This window comes from Delphinapterus leucas, chromosome 12, assembly GCF_059928025.1.
Source record: "Delphinapterus leucas isolate spDelLeu-1000000601 "Yukka" chromosome 12, BTC_Dleu_Yukka2, whole genome shotgun sequence".
Classification (NCBI taxonomy): domain Eukaryota; kingdom Metazoa; phylum Chordata; class Mammalia; order Artiodactyla; family Monodontidae; genus Delphinapterus; species Delphinapterus leucas.
Genome location: NC_143140.1, coordinates 35,867,384 through 35,887,893, shown reverse-complemented (window position 1 = coordinate 35,887,893; position 20,510 = coordinate 35,867,384). Strand labels below are relative to the sequence as shown.

General features: G+C 37.9%; 1 protein-coding gene across 3 annotated transcripts in view; it reads right to left on the bottom strand.

Moving 5' to 3' along the window:
• Nucleotides 1-16,772: 16,772 nt before the first annotated feature.
• UFL1 (UFM1 specific ligase 1) overlaps nucleotides 16,773-20,510 on the bottom strand; it is a 49,858-nt gene continuing 46,120 nt past the window's right edge. For all 3 annotated transcript variants that reach the window (XM_022552836.2, XM_089921873.1, XM_089921872.1), the window contains one exon: nucleotides 16,773-18,906. In XM_022552836.2, coding sequence (XP_022408544.2) covers nucleotides 18,688-18,906 — 219 coding nt within the window. In that variant the 3' untranslated portion in view covers nucleotides 16,773-18,687. The remainder of the gene's footprint in view (nucleotides 18,907-20,510) is intronic.

Here is a 20,510-nt window from a genome sequence, read left to right as displayed (position 1 = left end):
TAAGTAAAAACAAATCACTACAAAGTTTCTTTTAAGCAGTCACTAGAAAGTTTATAAGAATCTCTTGTACTTAAAAAAAAATTAAAGAAGCCAATAAAAACCACATTAAAAACACAAAGAAAACATTAAAGAAAACAAAACTTACTTCTTCTTAAAGCTGCTTCTTCCAGGGATTTAAACAATATGAAAGAAGAATATATGATGATTTACTTTCCCCTCCAACACATTCATATGTCAACTCCAAGAGGAACAGAATGGGCCACCAAAACTATCTGAGGGTCCCTCCCAGTTGCAGCTTTTTAAACTTTGTGGAAGACAATAGGAGGGTGTGTGAATTTCCTCCAAGTCTTGTGACATGTACATAGCTGATTCCTACTGGGCTGAAAAAGCACTCCTTGTCAATTTTTACTTAAAATTATGAGTAACAAATTCTCTGCAGGACATCTTTAAAGGGAAATCCTGCCAGAATTAGTATCTGAAATGTCTGGATAATCTCCAGAAAGTTTAAAATATAAAGTGCACATACAGACACATACACTCAAGAAATTCCCACTGCCTAGGCTAAATTGAGGGCATATTTAAATTACAAAAATTTCTATAAAGGATGATGTATTTCCTGTTTTTTGTTTTGTTATTTCAGTGACTATCAGAACCCTTCTTAAAGGTTAATAATAGAGCTTTTCTTTTGAAATATCTGGAAAGAGATGTGGCCCCATGTTCTCACCTGTAGCATTTTTGGTAGCTTGAGAGATGAACTGTGGTTTGTGGCTTCTATCATTGCCTTCCTGGGAAATTTGCTAACTTTGAGCCTTGGACTTGACTAGGATAACTCAAAGTAGTTGCCTGCTTCCTGCACCAGTACCGTGGACCTGGCATTCCCTGCTGTTGCCTATTTCCCTATGAGCTGGCAACAATTGTTATGTCACGTCCACAGCTGTATGACTTCATTTAAGCACAGACTCAGATAGTCTTTTGAAATCTTAAGTCAAAACTTGAAAAGTGGCTAGATATTTCATGAGTTGGATCTAAAAAAATGTTTGAATATTGAACTAATCCACAACAGGAATTCTCAGTGGGTCAAATTGATCCATAAAGCAAGTGACATTTGCTCTTAAACTCTCCATCTGAGGCCATTTCTTCAGTTTGTAAAGGTGGGTGAGGGAGGAAATGTTGCGCCTTAACTCCATTTGTGCTCAGACCAAACTTGAACTGTCCTTGTTCTAAGTGCCAAAGGAATGATATGTTAATATTTTCTGAGGACAAACTCAGTTACATACAATCCAAAAACCTGAACTAGGGAAATATAAAGCCAATCAACTCTGTGCGTTGTTATTCACCCGACTTTGATGATGAAGATATGGTGAAAATGAAAACATGGTGATTAGCAGCAAATTGTTCTTCTGTCCTTTCACTGAATCAACCTATTATAAAACAGTCAATCTAACATAAAGTATTATTAGTAATAGATTTTAATCCTCATGACACCATGGCTAGACAGGCATTATTTTTCTCCTTTTATAGGTGAGGAAGTGGAGTCGAGGAGGTATAAAATCGCCTATGTCCCCACCTAGCTATGGAACTATTACCCTCTTTATTAAACCTGTGCTTCCTGAGTGGGTAATCTACATTCATGTATCCAACCTATGACCTCCTGCTCCCTTCTCAAACTACTCCACCAAAGAAAAGCTTCATTAAGCTCAATAAAGATCTTAACACCCCAAAGAATCCGTGGGGTTCCTTATGAAAAAATTAATGATATGACTCCTAAACCTGTATACTCAACTGGTATCACCCTGAGGTACCAGACCTGTATCCTGTTGTCTACTAGCTGTCTTTGTCTAGAGGTCCCCAGGCATCTCAAACTCAGCAGTCCCCAAAACACCATCTCCTCCCGACTCCCCACTGTACAGAGAGTCCACTGTATTTCCTGTCTCAGGGCATGGCACAATCATCCAACACATCATACCTTGGACTCCTCACTTTTCTCATTTATTCTCCACCATCCCCATCATTCACCCCCAACCCCAACTTCTGTTGGTTTTACTTTGTTAAATATCTCTCAAATTTGTCATTATCCCTGCATTTCTGGTCCTCACATTTCTTACTTGTATTACTGTCATCAGTCATAAAACAACTGACATCTGTCTCAGTCTGGTCCCCTTCTATCATTTCTTTATATCACTATAAAACAATATTTATTTAAAGATATCAGTTTATTGAATTATACATGCTTCTTGCAGAAAGTCTGGAATAAGAATGAAAAAAATAGTTTAAAATGACTTGCAATCCAAGAGACAGAACTCAAAACGTCACCCAGATATTATTATGCATACATATAGCTATACAAGGGAATATTTATGTAAATGTTTTCATGCAAATGTTTACACAGCTATAGTTAAATATATTTAATTAGAAAACCAAGATCACATTGCATATGGTATATCTATTATACTTAATATACTGTGAATGATTTTCCAAATCAATTAAATATTTTTAAAGTGGCTGTGAATAATGGCTGCAATACAATGAAATATGTGATGGAATAGTGCTTCCTCTTCTCTCTCTCTCTCTCTCTCTCTGATCTGTTTTCTTCAACACCAAAACTTAGCCTGAGCATTTATAAGGTATGAATCACAGGACTTTGACTTAGGTAGGAAAGAGGGAAGGAGAAAAATATAGAACACTCACTTTAAGTTCATTTACATTTACTAGACACTATTTAAACACTATATATTCTGTACTGTGTTTCATGCCTTCAAGGAATTATCTAACCTGTAAGTCTATATAATAAAGTTTAAGGCTGCATTTTAGGTGAGTAAAGACAAGTCTAGTAGGAAAACAATTTGATAAAGTGCTTTTTTTCTTCTTTACATTGAATAACAAGAAACACAAGAGAAAACCTGTGGGAATTTTAGATTGACTAGTTTAGTTTTAGCTTGACTAGTCAGAGAAAGGGTTTTTCTTCAGGAGACTAGCATGTGAATAAACAAAAATATTTCAGAGCCAGGAAGATTTCCTCCTTTCCTTGAAAGACACATTGTCTATGTTCCTCTTCTATCAGAGGATGGGAAAATTATTTGTACACATTTTTAAGTCCACATTTTACTTCTCAGAAGGGGAGACATTGATTTCACAAATAATGTATACTTCTTTTTTTCTCTCTGCAGGGATGGAGAGCCATATGTAGTTGCAAAAAATATATATTAATATATTTTGCTTATTTTTATCATGATAACATACAATCAAAATGCATTTTGTCTTTTTTTTAGTATATGCATTTTTTTTAGATTTTTATAATATTTATTTTTAGTTTTTGACAGTTGTTTTGAAACATTATTCAACAGTAAGTTTCTAGTGATTCACCTTCATTTCGCTTTTACAAAGCACTCAGCTTACTTTTCATAGAAATCCATTTTCTCTTTGTATTCATATTTCATTGGTTTGCATTATGATTAATAACTTCTAGTATGATTAATAACTAGCACAGCTAACATACACATGCAGATTTTTTTTTCTCGCTATAACTAAGTGATTTTTATTAGCATATTTAGTCCTCACAAATACCCTATGCATTGTTCCTATTTTCCCAATTTTTTTTTTTAAACATATTTATTGGGGTATAATTCCTTTACAATGGTGTGTTAGTTTCTGCTTTATAACAAAGTGAATCAGTTATACATATGTTCCCATATGTCTTCCCTCTTGCGTCTCCCTCCCTCCCACTCTCCCTATCCCACCCCTCCAGGCTGTCACAAAGCACCGAGCTAATATCCCTGTGCCTTGCGGCTGCTTCCCTCTAGCTATCTACCTTACTACGTTTGTTAGTGTGTATATGTCCATGACTCTCTCTCGCCCTGTCAAAGCTCACCCTTCCCCCTCCCCATATCCTCAAGTCCGTTCTCCAGTAGGTCTGCGTCTTTATTCCTGTCTTACCCCTAGGTTCTTCATGACATTTTTTTTCCCTTAAATTCCATATATATGTGTTAGCATACGGTATTTGTCTTTTTCTTTCTGACTTACTTCACTCTGTATGACAGACTCTAGGTCTATCCATCTCATTACAAATAGCTCAATTTCATTTCTTTTTAAGGCTGAGTAATATTCCATTGTATATATGTGCCACATCTTCTTTATCCATTCATCTGATGATGGGCGCTTAGGTTGTTTCCATCTCCGGGCTATTGTAAATAGAGCTGCAATTAACATTTTGGTACATGGCTCTTTTTGAATTTTGGTTTTCTCAGGGTATATGCCCAGTAGTGGGATTGCTGGGTCATATGGTAATTCTATTTGTAGTTTTTTAAGGAACCTCCATACTGTTCTCCATAGTGGCTGTACCAATTCACATTCCCACCAGCAGTGCAAGAGTGTTCCCTTTTCTCCACACCCTCTCCAGCATTTATTGTTTCTAGATTTTTTGATGATGGCCATTCTGACTGGTGTGAGATGATATCTCATTGTAGTTTTGATTTGCATTTCTCTAATGATTAATGATGTTGAGCATTCTTTCATGTGTTTGTTGGCAGTCTGTATATCTTCTTTGGAGAAATGTCTGTTTAGGTCTTCTGCCCATTTTTGGATTGGGTTGTTTGTTTTTTTGTTATTGAGCTGCATGAGCTGCTTGTAAATTTTGGAGATTAATCCTTTGTCAGTTGCTTAATTTGAAAATATTTTCTCCCATTCTGAGGGCTGTCTTTTGGTCTTGATTATGGTTTCCTTTGCTGTGCGAAAGCTTTGAAGTTTCATTAGGTCCCATTTGTTTATTTTTGTTTTTATTTCCATTTCTCTAGAAGGTGAGTCAAAAAGGATCGTGCTGTGATTTATGTCATAGAGTGTTCTGCCTATGTTTTCCTCTAAGAGTTTGATAGTTTCTGGCCTTACATTTAGGTCTTTAATCCATTTTGAGCTTATTTTTGTGTATGGTGTTAGGGAGTGATCTAATCTCATACTTTTACATGTACCTGTCCAGTTTTCCCAGCACCATTTATTGAAGAGGCTGTCCTTTCTCCACTGTACATTCCTGCCACCTTTATCAAAGATAAAGTGTCCATATGTGCGTGGGTTTATCTCTGGTTTTTCTATCCTGTTCCATTGATCTATCTTTCTGTTTTTGTGCCAGTACCATACTGTCTTGATTACTGTAGCTTTGTAGTATAGTCTGAAGTCAGGGAGCCTGATTCCTCCAGCTCCTTTTTTCGTTCTCAAGATTGCTTTGGCTATTCGGGGTCTTTTGTGTTTCCATACAAATTGTGAAATTTTTTGTTCTAGTTCTGTGAAAAATGCCAGTGGTAGTTTGATAGGGATTGCATTGAATCTGTAGATTGCTTTGGGTAGTAGAGTCATTTTCACAATGTTGATTCTTCCCATCCAAGAACATGGTATATCTCTCCATCTATTTGTATCATCTTTAATTTCTTTCATCAGTGTCTTATAATTTTCTGCATAAAGGTCTTTCGTCTCCTTAGGTAGGTTTATTCCTAGATATTTTATTCTTTTTGTTGCAATGGTAAATGGGAGTGTTTTCTTGATTTCACTTTCAGAGTTTTCATCATTAGTATATAGGAATGCCAGAGATTTCTGTGCATTAATTTTGTATCCTGCTACTTTACCAAATTCATTGATTAGCTCTAGTAGTTTTCTGGTAGCATCTTTAGGATTCTCTATGTATAGTATCATGTCATCTGCAAACAGTGACAGCTTTACTTCTTCTTTTCCGATTTGGATTCCTTTTATTTCCTTTTCTTCTCTGATTGCTGTGGCTAAAACTTCCAAAACTATGTTGAATAAGAGTGGTGAGAGTGGGCAACCTTGTCTTGTTCCTGATCTTAGTGGAAATGCTTTCAGTTTTTCACCATTGAGGATGATGTTTGCTGTGGGCTTGTCATATATGGCCTTTATTATGTTGAGGAAAGTTCCCTCTATGCCTGCTTTCTGCAGGGTTATTATCATAAATGGGTGTTGAATTTTGTCAAAAGCTTTCTCTGCATCTATTGAGATGATCATATGGTTTTTCTCCTTCAATTTGTTAATATGGTTTATCACATTGATAGATTTGTGTATATTGAAGAATACTTGCATTCCTGGAATAAACCCCACTTGATCATGGTGCATGATCCTTTTAATGTGCTGTTGGATTCTGTTTGCTAGTATTTTGTTGAGGATTTTTGCATCTATGTTCATCAGTGATATTGGCCTGTAGTTTTCTTTCTTTGTGACATCCTTGTCTGGTTTTGGTATCAAGGTGATGGTGGCCTCGTAGAAGGAATTTGGGAGTGTTCCTCCCTCTGCTATATTTTGGAAGAGTTTGAGAAGGATAGGTGTTAGCTCTTCTCTAAACGTTTGATAGAATTCACCTGTGAAGCCATCTGGTCCTGGGCTTTTGTTTGTTGGAAGATTTTTAATCACAGTTTCAATTTCAGTGCTTGTGATTGGTCTGTTCATATTTTCTATTTCTTCCTGATTCAGTCTTGGCAGGTTGTGCATTTCTAAGAATTGTCCATTTATTCCAGATTGTCCATTTTATTGGCATAGAGTTGCTTGTAGTAATCTCTCATGATTTTTTTTATTTCTGCAGTGTCAGTTGTTACTTCTCCTTTTTCATTTCTAATTCTATTGATTTGAGTCTTCTCCCTTTTTTTCTTGATGAGTCTGGCTAGTGGTTTATCTATTTTGTTTATCTTCTCAAAGAACCAGCTTTTAGTTTTATTGATCTTTGCTATCGTTTCCTTCATTTCTTTTTCATTTATTTCTGATCTGATTTTTATGATTTCTTTCCTTCTGCTAGCTTTGGGGTTTTTTTGTTCTTCTTTCTCTAATTGCTTGAGGTGCAAGGTTAGGTTGTTTATTCGAGATGTTTCCTGCTTCTTAAGGTGGGCTTGTATTGCTATAAACTTCCCCCTTAGAACTGCTTTTGCTGCATCCCATAGGTTTTGGGTCGTTGTGTCTCCATTGTCATTTGTTTCTAGGTATTTTTTTATTTCCTCTTTGATTTCTTCAGTGATCACTTCATTATTAAGTAGTGTATTGTTTAGCCTCCATGTGTTTGTAATTTTTACAGATCTTTTCCTGTAATTGATATCTAGTCTCATGGTGTTGTGGTCAGAAAAGATACTTGATACAATTTCAATTTTCTTATATTTACCAAGGCTTGATTTGTGACCCAAGATATGATCTATCCTGGAGAATGTTCCATGAGCACTTGAGAAAAATGTGTATTCTGTTGTTTTTGGATGGAGTGTCCTATAAATATCAATTAAGTCCATCTTGTTTAATGTATCATTTAAAGCTTGTGTTTCCTTATTTATTTTCATTTTGGATGATCTGTCCATGGGTGAAAGTGGGGTGTAAAGTCCCCTACTATGAATGTGTTACTGTCGATCTCCCCTTTTATGGATGTTAGTATTTGCCTTATGTATTGAGGTGCTCCTATGTTGGGTGCATAAATATTTACAATTGTTATATCTTCTTCTTGGATCGATCCCTTGATCATTATGTAGTGTCCTTCTTTTTCTCTTTTAATAGTCCTTATTTTAAAGTCTATTTTGTCTGATATGAGAATTGCGACTCCAGCTTTCTTTTGGTTTCCATTTGCATGGAATATCTTTTTCCATCCCCTTACTTTCAGTCTGTATGTGTCTCTAGGTCTGAAGTGGGTCTCTTGTAGACAGCATATATAAGGGTCTTGTTTTTATATCCATTCAGCCAATCTGTGTCTTTTGGTGGGAGCATTTAGTCCATTTACATTTAAGGTAATTATCGATATGTATGTTCCTATTCCCATTTTCTATATTGTTTTGGGTTCATTATTATAGGTCTTTTCCTTCTCTTGTGTTTCTTGTCTAGAGAAGTTCCTTTAGCATTTGTTGTAAAGCTGGTTTGGTGGTGCTGAACTCTCTCAGCTTTTGCTTGTCTGTAAAGGTTTTAATTTCTCCATCAAATCTGAATGAGATCCTTGCTGGGTAGAGTAGTCTTGGTTACAGGTTTTTCTCCTTCATCACTTTCAGTATGTCCTGCCACTCCCTTCTGGCTTGTAGGGTTTCTGCTGAAAGATCAGCTGTTAACCTTATGGGGATTCTCTTGTGTGTTATTTGTTGTTTTTCCCTTGCTGCTTTTAATATGCTTTCTTTGTATTTAATTTTTGACAGTTTGATTAATATGTGTCTTGGCGTATTTCTCCTTGTATTTATCCTGTATGGGACTCTCTGTGCTTCCTGGACTTGATTAACTATTTCCTTTCCCATATTAGGGAAGTTTGCAACTATCATCTCTTCAAATATTTTCTCAGTCCCTTTCTTTTTCTCTTTTTCTTCTGGAACCCCTATAATTCGAATGTTGGTGCGTTTAATGTTGTCCCAGAGGTCTCTGAGACCGTCCTCAGTTCTTTTCATTCTTTTTTCTTTATTCTGCTCTGCAGTAGTTATTTCCACTATTTTATCTTCCAGGTCACTTATCCGTTCTTCTGCCTCAGTTATTCTGCTATTGATCCCATCTAGAGTACTTTTAATTGCATTTATTGCGTTGTTCATCGTTGCTTGTTTCATCTTTATTTCTTCTAGGTCCTTGTTAACTGTTTCTTGCATTTTGTCCATTCTACTTCCAAGATTTCGGATCATCCTTACTATCATTATTCTGAATTCTTTTTCAGGTAGACTGCCTATTTCCTCTTCATTTGTTAGGTCTGGTGCATTTTTATCTTGCTCCTTCATCTGCTGTTTTTCTGTCTTCTCATTTTGCTTATCTTACTGTGTTTGGGGTCTCCTTTTTGCAGGCTCCTGGTTTGTAGTTCCCATTGTTTTTGGTGTCTGTCCCCAGTGGCTAAGGTTGTTTCAGTGGGTTGTGTAGGCTTCCTGGTGGAGGGGACTAGTGCCTGTGTTGTGGTGGATGAGGCTGGATCTTGTCTCTCTAGTGGGCAGGTTCACGTCTGGTGGTGTGTTTTGGGGTGTCTGTGGCCTTATTATGATTTTCGGCAGCCTCTCTGCTAATGGGTGTGGTTGTGTTCCTGTTTTGCTAGTTGTTTGGCATAGGTTGTCCAGCACTGTTGCTTGCTGGTCGTTGAGTGAAGCTGGGTGCTGGTGTTAAGATGGAGGTCTCTGGGAGATTTCCGCCATTTAATATTATGTGGAGCTGGGAGGTCTCTTGTTGACCAGTGTCCTGAAGTTGGCTCTCCTACCTCAGAGGCAGAGCCCTGACTCCTGGCTGGAGCACCAAGAGCCTTTCATCCACACAGCTCAGAATAAAAGGGAGAAAAAGTAGAGAGAATTAATAGAAGTATGAGGAAAGAAAGAAGGAAAGGAGGAAAAGAAGGAAGGAAGAAAGAAGCAAAGAAGGAAAGAAAGGAGGGAGGGAGGGAGGAAGGAAGGAAAGAAGGAGGGAAAGAAGGAAAAAAGACAGAAAGAAAGAAGATACAGTAAAAATAAAATAAAGTATAATATAGTTATTGAATTAAAAAATATTTAGAAAAAAAAAAGGGACGGATAGAACCTTAGGACAAATGTTGGAAGCAAAGCTATACAGAGAAAATCTTACACAGAAGCATACACATACACCTTCACAAAAAGAGGTAAAGGGGGAAAAATCATAAATCTTGCTCTCAGAGACCACCTCCTCAATTTGGGGTGATTCGTTGTCTAAAGGAGGGAAGGAAGGAAGGAAAGAAAGAAAGAAAGAACGAAGGTAAAGTATAATAAAGTTATTACAATTAATTATTAAGAAAAAAAATTTTTAAAAACACCATGGACGGATAGAGCCCTAGGACAAATGGTGGAAGCAAGAGTATACAGACAAGGTCTCACACAGAAGCATACACGTACACATTCACAAAAAGAGGAAAAGGGAAAAAAAATCATAGATCTCGCTCCTAAATTCCACCTCTTCAATTTGGGATCATTCCTTGTGTATTCAGGTATTCCACAGATGCAGGGTATATCAAGTTGATTGTGGAGCTTTAATCCGCTGCTTCTGAGGCTGCTGGGAGAGATTTCCCTTTCTCTTCTTTGTTCTCACAGCTCACAGGAGCTCACCTTTGGATTTGGCCCTGCCTCTGCGTGTAGGTCGCTGGAGGGCGTCTGTTTTTTGCTCAGACAGGACGGGGTTAAAGGAGCCGCTGATTCGGGGGCTCCGGCTCACTCAGGCCGGGGGTGGGGGGGGGGAAGGAGGGGCACTGCGTGCGGGGCGGGCCTGCGGCGTCAGAGGCGGCGTGACGTTGCGGCAGAGGCCGGCGTGACGTTGCACCAGCCTGAGGCCCGCTGTGCGTTCTCCCGGGGAAGTTGTCCCTGGATCCCGGGAACCTGGTAGTGGCGGGCTGCACAGGCTCCGCGGAAGAGGGGTGTGGAGAGTGACCTGTGCTCGCACACAGGCCCCTTGGTGGCGGCAGCAGCAGCCTTAGCGTCTCCCGCCCGTCTCTGGGGTTCGCGCTTTTAGCCGCGGCTCGCGCCTGTCTCTGGGGTTCGCGCTTTTAGCCGCGGCTCGCGCCCGTCTTTGGAGTTCCTTTAAGCAGTGCTCTTAAACCCCTCTCCTCGCGCACCAGGAAACAAAGAGGGAAGAAAAAGTCTCTTGCCTCTTCGGCAGGTGCAGGCTTTTCCCCGAACTCCCTCCCGGCTAGTCGTGGTGCACTAACCCGTTAAGGCTATGTTCAAGCCGCCAACCACAGTCCTCTCCCTGTGCTCCGTCCAAAACCGAAACCCGAGCCTCAGCTCGCAGCCCCGCCCGCCCCGGCGGGTGAGCAGACAAGCCTCTCGGGCTGGTGAGTGCCGGTCGGCACCGATCCTCTGTGCGGGAATCTCCCCGCTTTGCCCTCCGCACCCGTCGCTGTGCACTACTACGCGGTCCCGAAGCTCCCCCCTCCGCCTCCCGCAGTCTCCGCCCGCAGAGGGGCTTCCTAGTGTGTGGAAACTTTTCCTCCTTCACAGCTCCCTCTCACTGGTGCAGGTGCCGTCCTTATTCTTTTGTCTGTTTTTTCTTTTTTTCTTTTGCCCTACCCAGGTACGTGGGGAGTTTCTTGCCTTTTGGGAGGTCTGAGGTCTTCTGCCAGCCTTCAGTAGGTGTTCTGTAGGAGTTGTTCCACGTGTAGATGTACTTCTGGTGTATCCGTGGGGAGGAAGGCGATCTCCGCGTCTTACTCTTCCGCCATCTTCAGGGTCCCCCCCAGTATATGCATTTTTTAACAACTTTATTGGAGTATAATTGCTTTACAGTGTTGTGTTACTTTCTGCTGTGTAACAAAATGAATCAGCTATATGTATACATACATCCCCATATCCCCTCCCTCGTGTCTCCCTCCCACCCTCCCTAACCCACGCCTCTAGGTGGTCACAAAGCACTGAGCTGATCTCCCTGTGCTATGCAGCTGCTTCCCACTAGCTACCTGTTTTACATTTGGTAGTGTATATATGTCAGTGCCACTCTCTCACTTCGTCCCAGCTTACCCTTCCCCCTCCCTGTGTCCTCAAGTCCATTCTCTACATCTGTGTCTTTATTCCTGTCCTGCCTCTAGGTTCTTCAGAACCTTTTTTTTTTTAAATTCCATATATATGTGTTAGCATACGGTATTTGGTTTTCTTTTTCTGACTGACTTCACTCTGTATGACAGACTCTAGGTCCATCCACCTCACTACAAAATAACTCAATTTCGTTTCTTTTTATGGCTTAGTAGTATTCCATTGTATATATGTGCCACATCTTTATCCATTCATCTGTTGATGGACATTTAGGTTGGTTCTATGTCCTGACTATTGTAAATAGAGCTGCAGTGAACACTGTGGTACATGTCTCTTTTTGAATTATGTTTTTTTCAGGGTATATGCCCAGTAGTGGGATTGCTGGGTCATATGGTAGTTCTATTTTTAGTTTTTTAAGGAGCCTCCATTACTGTTTTCCATAGTGGCTGTATCAGTTTTCATTCCCACCAACAGTGCAAGAGGATTCCCTTTTCTCCACACCCTCTCCAGCATTTATTGTTTGTAGATTTTTTGATGATGCCATTCTGACTGGTGTGAGGTGATACCTCATTGTAGTTTTGATTTGCAATGACTATACTACCCAAAGCAATCCACAGATACAATGCAATCTCTATCAAACTACCAATGGCATTTTTCACAGAACCAGAATAAAAAAATTTCACAATTTGTATAGAAACACAAAAGACCCCGAATAGCCAGAGCAATCCTGAGAAAGAAAAATGGAGCTGGAGGAATCAGGCTCCCTGACTTCAGACTATACAACAAAGCTACAATAATCAAGGCAGTATGGTACTGGCACAAAAACAGAAATATAGATCAATGGAACAGGATAGAAAACCCAGAGATATACCCACACACATGTGGTCACCTTATCTTTGATAAAGGAGGCAAGAATATACAATGGAGAAAAGACAGCCTTTTCAATAAGTGGAGCTGGGAAAACTGGGCAGCTACATGTAAAAGAATGAATGAAATTAGGACACTTCCTAACACCATACACAAAAATAAACTCAAAATGGATTAAAGACCTAAATGTAAGGCCAGACACTATAAAACTCTTAGAGGAAAACACAGGTAGAACACTCTATGACATACATCACAGCAAGATCCTTTTTGACCCACCTCCTAGAGAAATGGAAATAAAAACAAAAATAAACAAATGGGACCTAATGAAACTTCAAAGCTTTTGCATAGCAAAGGAAACCATAAACAAGACGAAAAGACAACCCTCAGAATGGGAGAAAATATTTGCAAATGAAGCAACTGACAAAGGATTAATCTCAAAAATATACAAGCAGCTCATGCAGTTCAATATCAAAAAAACAAACAACCCAATCCAAAAATGGGCAGAAGACCTAAATAGACATTTCTCCAAAGAAGATATACAGATTGCCAACAAACATGTGAAAGGATGCTCAACATCACTAATCATTAGAGAAATGCAAAACAAATAATGTATACATTTTAAAGGATTTTGGTAAATTGTCAAACTGCCTTTCAGAATGGATGATCTTTTTAGAAGACAAATCTAATCACCTCATGTCCCTGGTTAATCCTTAAAAGCAACCCCTTTTTTTTCGGAGGATGGCTAAACTTTTCCGTTTAGCATGTAAGGCATTTTGTGATCCCCCTCTGACCTCTCCAGCTTCATCTTACACTACTTCCCCAAACCATTTTTCTTATTTTCATACTTTAGGTATTCTCAAATGTCTCATTTCATATTATCTTAGTACTCCAGAATCTCCTTTTCTCTGCCCAGAAATGCCCATACCAGGCTAGCCCGACTCTTCCTTCAGGACTCGGTTCAGGGGGTCACCCCCAGCCTGTTCAGCTTTCCTCCCTGCAGTGCAAGACAGTTTGACTTTCTTCTCCCATAACATCCTCTGCTTGCTTCTCTCAAAACACTGTATGGAACTACAATTGTTGATTCTTGCCATCTCCTTGAAAGCAAGGCACATTTTTAAGATTTTCATTCATATTCTTTGTACTTAGCTGTCTTACAGGATCCAGGAGATTACTGAGCCAAGGATTTAAATTCACCATGTCCTGCTTTTTTTCCATCACACCCCAGTGCAATCCCTTCCTGCTCTTCAAACACATATCCAGGTTAGGTCTTACTACTAATCACTGAAGAGACACAGAGGTGCAAATAGAAACAAGCCTGGTAAAACAGATAAAACACAACACTGGGAACTTATAAAAATTTAATAACCTGTTCAAAGTAGTTGTTCCTTCTTTTTTTGTGTGTGATGTAAATGGAATAAACACTGTTTCTGAAGACCCAAAAGTCAGGCTTGCTTTCTTAGGTGGTTTGGAAGAGGTCTGTCCTGTGTTCTATTTTTCTAAATTAATTAATTTTATAGTCGATTTACCAAGTCAAGGTAAATCAACTATAAAATTATATATATATAAATTACATATATATATAATTATATATATATAAAATACTTTTTGGATTCTTTGCTATTACAGGTTATTACAAGATATTGAATATAGTTCCCTGTGCTATACGGTAGGTCCTTGTTGTTTATCTATTTTATGCATAGTAGTGTGTATATGTTTATCCCAAACTAACTTATCTCCCCGCTACCCCCTGCTATCCCCTGTGGTAGTAACCATAAGTTTGTTTTCTATGTGTGTGAGTCTATTTCTGTTTTGTAAATAAGTTCATTTATATCATTTTTTAGATTTTTTTAAGATTCCACGTGATAATTATATGTCTCTCTGATTGTATGACAATCTCTAGGTCCATCCATGTTGCTGCAAATGGTATTTCATTCTTTTTAATGGCTGAGTAGTGTGTGCATATATGCGCCACATTTTTTTAATCCATTTATCTGTTGATGGACATTTAGGTTTCTTCTATGTTTCGGTTATTGTAAACAGTGCTGCTATGAGCACTGGGATGCATGTATCCTTTTGAATTAGTTTTCATCTTTTCAGGATATGTGCCCAGGAGTTGGATTGCTGGATCATATGGCAACTCTACTTTCAGTTTTTAAAGAAACCTCCATACTGTTCTCCATAGTGGCTGCACCGATTTACATTCCCACCAACAGGGTAGGAGGGTTCCCTTTTCTCCACACCCTCTCCAGCATTTATTATTTGTAGACTTTGATGCTGGCCACTCTGACCAGTGTGAGGTGATAACTCATTGTAGTTTTGATTTGCATTTCTCTAATAGTGATGTTGAACGTCTTTTCATGTACCTGTTGGCTGTCTGTATGTCGTCTTAGGAGAAATGCCTATTTAGATCTTCTGCTCATTTTTTTTATTGGGTTGTTTTTTTTGATATTGAGCTGTATAAACTGTATATTTTGGAAATTAATCCCTTGTCGGTAGCATTGTTTGCAAATATTTTCTTCCATTCAGTAGGCTGTCTTTTCATTTTGTTTATGGTTTCCTTTGCTGTGCAAAAGCTTTTAATTAGGTCCCATTTTAAAATTTTTGCCTTTGTTTCCATTACTCTACGAGACCAATCCAAAAAAATATTGTTGCAATTTATGTCAGAGTGTTCGGCCTATGTTTTCCTCTAGAAGTTTTACAGTATCCAGTCTTATGTTTAGGTCTTTAATCCATTTTGAGTCTTATTTTTGTGTATGCTGTTAGAGAACATTCTAATTTCATTCTTTCCCATGTAGCTGTCCAGTTTTCCGAGCACCACTTATTGAAGAGACTGTCTTCTCTTTGTTGTATAATTTTGCCTCCTTCGTTGTAGATTAATTGACCATAAACATGTGGGTTTATTTCTGGCTCTCTATCCTGTTCCATTGATCTATGTGTCTGTTTTTGTGCCAATACCATACTTTTCTGATTACTGTAGCTTTATAGTATAGTCTGAAGTTGGGGAGCATGATTCCTCCAGCTCTGTTCTTCTTTCCCAAGATTATTTTGGCTATTTGAGGTCTTTTGTGTTTCTGTACAAATTAAAAATTTTTTTGTTCCAGTTCTGTGAAAAATGCCATTGGTAATTTGATGGGGATTACACTGAATCTGTAAAATGCCTTGGGTAGTAGTATGGTCATTTTAACAGTATTGATTCTTCTAATCCAAGAACATGGTATCTCTTTCCATCTGTTTGTGTCGGCTTCGGTTTCTTTCATCAGTGTCTTAAAATTTTCAGAGGACAGGTCTTTTGCAGTTAAGTTTATTCCTAGGTATGTTATTCTTTTCAATGCAATGGTAAATGGGATTGTTTCCTTAATTTCTTTCTGATATTTCATTGTTAGAAATGTAATGGATCTCTGCATATTAGTTTTGTATCCTGCAACTTTACTGAATTCATTGATGAGTTCTAGTAGTTTTCTGGTAGCATCTTTAGGATTTTCTATGTATAATATCATGTCACCTGCAAACAGTGACAGTTTTACTTCTTCCTTTCCAATTTGGATTCTTTTTCTTCTCTGATTGCTGTAGAGTCCTGGGTTCTATTTATTCTCCTGTTGGCTTGGTGTGGCCTTCAAAGTGGAGCAACTTGAGTGAGTCTGTAGATCATTTTAACAGCCACTTTAATAGTGCTCCTAGGTTCTGTGGAAAATGTACATCTCAGAGTTTATAAATGTGTTTTTCTTTCATCTCCCATGTACACTGGGTCAAAGACTTCATTGGTATTAGTCAAAGAAAGCAAACCTTCCATTGTCCCCACCCCCTATCCAACTCACATAAATTAGCTCTTGATAGAAAAAAAATCCATTTGGCCATGGGTCAAGTGGCATTTCTGAGGAAGGAATGAACCGTTTTTTCACACACTCTTCTTCAGCTCACTGTTGCCCTTTGACCTCGTCCTTGGTGCTTCATGATCTGACTAAAGTATCAATACATTCTCCAAAAAGTTCAAGATGGTTCTACATTCAGGTTAAGCAATTTCTACATTTATTGTTCTAATTTAGCATTAAGGTCTTTTTGGAAAATATACTAATTTTGGTAAGATATACCACTCTTCACTGAATCTTTCTGATGGTCAGAAGTGAGTTTCCTTTGACTATTCAAAAACACATGGTCTGGAGATGGAACACATGAATATGAATACCTGAGCACATTATTCAAATATCTACCATTATCTGCAACAGTAGAAAGTAGCAGATGAGAGTTTAGCTATACATTTGCTGAAAACTAGCTAACTGAAAATGATTTACTGAGGTGAAATGGTTCACGAAATGGCAAACTTTCAAGGAATGAAAGGACTATGGAATTATTTTTGTGTAAGAAAAATATAACAAAATCCTTTAAAAATGTTCAGAATAGAATTTTAAAATGTAAATACAATATGTATCAATTAATCCTAGTAATTAAAATAAGTCTTCAAAGTACATAAAATTTAACAGAAACAACAGACTTTATTTCAAATAACATTCTTAAATCTGCCCATTAAGATCATAGTAGATAAACATGGAACAACTTTTATTAATGAAATTAGATTTTTAATATGAAATCAGCTAAATAATTTTATTTACAAAAAAGTAAAAACTCTTACTGTGGAAAAATAACCATTTTGATGAAACAAATTTCATGCAAACAAAATAAGAATATTTTATTTGCTTCACTGTCTCTTCTATTTTTATTTTCACAAATTAACAAAGTCAAATGCTTTTATTTGCTTCATTGTCTGTGATCTAGTTTGACTCAAATGTGGATTACTTTGATATCTCTTGAAGCATAAATGGTAAGGTCCTTAAAGACTGAATAAAAAATCAGGTTGGGTGTTCAGTATTTTGGAAGCTGAATCAACAAACTAATTGGAATTTGTGTTCACAGAGGATTTGTCATTTTTCTTCCTTTGCCCTTATGAAAATATATTAATAGGAAATTAGCAATGGAAAATATTTTTTAGTTTGTTACATTCCTATCAACTTTGCTTAGCAAATTATATTTCTTTCAATATTAATACTTTGTCTAGAATTAGTGTAGAGGTAGACCAATCTTTGTATTCAAACATTTTCAAAAATAGTTTTAAATGCCATGTAAGGTATTATATAAAACAGTATTTAAAAAAAATATTTGAGATTTAATTTACTATTTTAAATAAGTTCCTCTTTTATATACAATAAATTGTTGCTTGAAACTCATCTGATTGAAATGATTACTCCAAGGAACTATTTTAGTCTTTTAACTACTACTAATCTTTACAGAACAAGAACACCTTTTTTTTTTTTTGCCGTATGTGGGCCTCTCACTGTTGTGGCCTCTTGCATTGCAGAACACAGGCTCTGGACGTGCAGGCTCAGCAGCCATGGCTCATGGGCCTAGCTGCTCTGTGGCATGTGGGATCTTCCCGGACCGGGGCACTAACCCATGTCCCCTGCATCAGCAGGCGGACTCTCAACCACTGCACCACCAGGGAAGCCCAAAAACACCTATTTTTAAATAAGCGTTTCTATTTTGAAAAAAAAAAGTTCTAATGATTTAAATGCACTTATAGATCCCCTACAACAAAGTATTAGGTGATGGTGACTATTAATATAAAAAATGAAATTCAGAAATGCAAACTGGGTTAAAAAAACTATATTAAATTTTTAGTTATTACAATGTTAAAATGTGACTTACACCTATCAGTAGTAAATTATATTTTTTCTCTCACTCCTGTTAGCATCGTACTTTAGAATAGAGCACAGCAGTGCATGGGCTCCTTGGGTGTTCTTCTGTACCTGTAAACACATCCCTGAACCTCCCAGCCACATAAAAGTTCACTCTTGTGGGGGAGATGAGAAGCCATCTATCTGCCAGAAATAAGAGTGAGGGCTTAGTAATAAAAAAATATTTTGCAATTTTCTGTACTTTAGGTTTGAACCATTCTCTATTAATTTTAAAGTAAAAACACTATTTTCAACACCAAAAAAAAACATGACCGCATTTTAAGTTTCTGTAATATGTGTAAATTTACACGTGTCACTTCAAATCCAATAACACAACGAATGAGTCCTTTCCTAGAGATAAAAGCAGAAGATTTATTCTTCATTCAGCATCTAGAAAGAAAATAAACCTGAAATGTATAATTTTTAGAATAATGTGAAAAAGAAATCTTCCATGGAGAACCCAATTTACAAAAATTCACATCTTTGTAAGATTTACAATGAATTCAACACTACTGTTTGAACTGAACTGTGAGTGTGGGAAGTGCTATTGAGTGGGGGATTCTGGACTGTGAAATGCGTTATTTTTTTTTGTAACCACTCACCTTTAACTTTGGGGAAAAAACGTTTACTGTATGACAACATTAAGTAAATTAAAATCATTACTCTTCTGTCACTGATGATTTCCTGGATTTGACAACAAGGTCTTTAATGGATGAGGAAAGTTCTTGAAGCTCTTTACGAGTCATACTGATGATATCTTCTTGTTCTTTGTCTAATTCATCACTCAAGGGATCTTCTCCCTGCCCAGTCTTCTTACTTTGACTGACTAAATGCTTTATAACCAAACCTTGATACTTTACTAAAAGAGTATGTTGAACCTGTGAAAAGAGGAGAAAAGTTAACAAACATGATTTAATTTTCTGTAGAACAAAGTATTGGGTTGGCCAAAAGGTTCCTTCAGTTTTTAAAGTAAATTCATTTTCACTAGGAACTTTATTGAACAACATATTCATTGTTTTGTTCCACTACTTTCTGCCATTTTTCAGGCAGCTTCATAATTCCACCTTCCCCAAAATTTTTTTCTTTTTGAACACAAATGTTCCAGGTGCCTTTTACAGTCTTCCAGGGAACTGAAGTTTTTTCCATTAAGAGAATTTTGTGAAGACTGAAATAAATGGAAATCTGAAGGTGTGATATCTGGTGAATACAGCAGATGAATCAGAACTTCCCAGCCAAGCTGTAATAGCTTTTGCCTGGTCGTCAAACAAACATGCAGTCTTGCGTTATCCTGATGGAAGGTTATGTGATTTCCCTTGACTGATTCTGGGTGCTTTTCGTCTAGTGCTGCTTTCAGTTGGTCTCTTTGGGAGTACTTGTTGGAATTAGTCTTTTGGTTTTCTGGAAAAAGCTCATAATAGAGGACTCCCTTCCAATCCCACCATATACACAACATCACCTTTGGATGAAGACCTGCCTTTGGTGTGGTTGATGGTGGTTCATTTCGCTTGGTCCATGATCTCTTCTGTTTCACACCACTTTTCATTGCTTATCATAATTTGTTTTAAAAATGGAACATTTTCGGTAGAGAATCACGTGCGGAAATACTGTCAAGGTTTTTTTCGCTTAACTTATGTGGAACCCAAACATCAAAGCGATGAACGTAACCAAGCTGGTGCAAATGATGAAAAACGCTTGATTTGGATATTGTGAGTATGTCGCTATCTCCTGCATGGTATAATGTTGATTGTTCTCAATTAATGTCTCAGTTTGACTGCTATCAACTTCAACTGGTCTACTGACTGTGGAGCATTGTCCAGCGAGAAATCCCCAGCACAAAACTTCACAAACCACTTTTGACATGTTCAATCAGTCACAGCACCTTCTCCATACACTGTACAAATCTTTTTGTGTGTTTTGGTTGTGTTTTGACTTTTCTTTTTTTTTTGCGGTACGCGGGCCTCTCACTGTTGTGGCCTCTCCTGCTGCGGAGCTCAGGCTCCGGACATGCAGGCTCAGCGGCCATGGCTCACGGGCCTAGCCCTCCATGGCATGTGGGATATTCCCGGACCGGAGCACGAACCCACGTCCCCTGCATCGGCAGGCGGACTCTCAACCACTGCGCCAACAGGGAAGCCCGTTTTTACCTTTCTTGAAATAATAAAGCATAATATGCCGAAAATGTTGCTTTTTTTTTTCTATCTTCAATATTAAAATGGCTACCCAAAAATTCACCAATTTTGATGTTTTCTTTTTAACAGCACACTGATATGACAGCTGTCTTAATACAATCTAACAATATTGTTTCAAATAAAGTTTAAAGACAACTGACTGCTGCTGGAGCCATCTTGGAACTTTTTGGCCAACCCAATACATTGACAGTCTTCATCTTTACAAATTACTGGCCATAGAATTAGAAAGCTGAATCTAGCAAGGTCTTTGCTCTCAAGGAATTTACAGTTTGGGGGAGATAAAACATGAACAG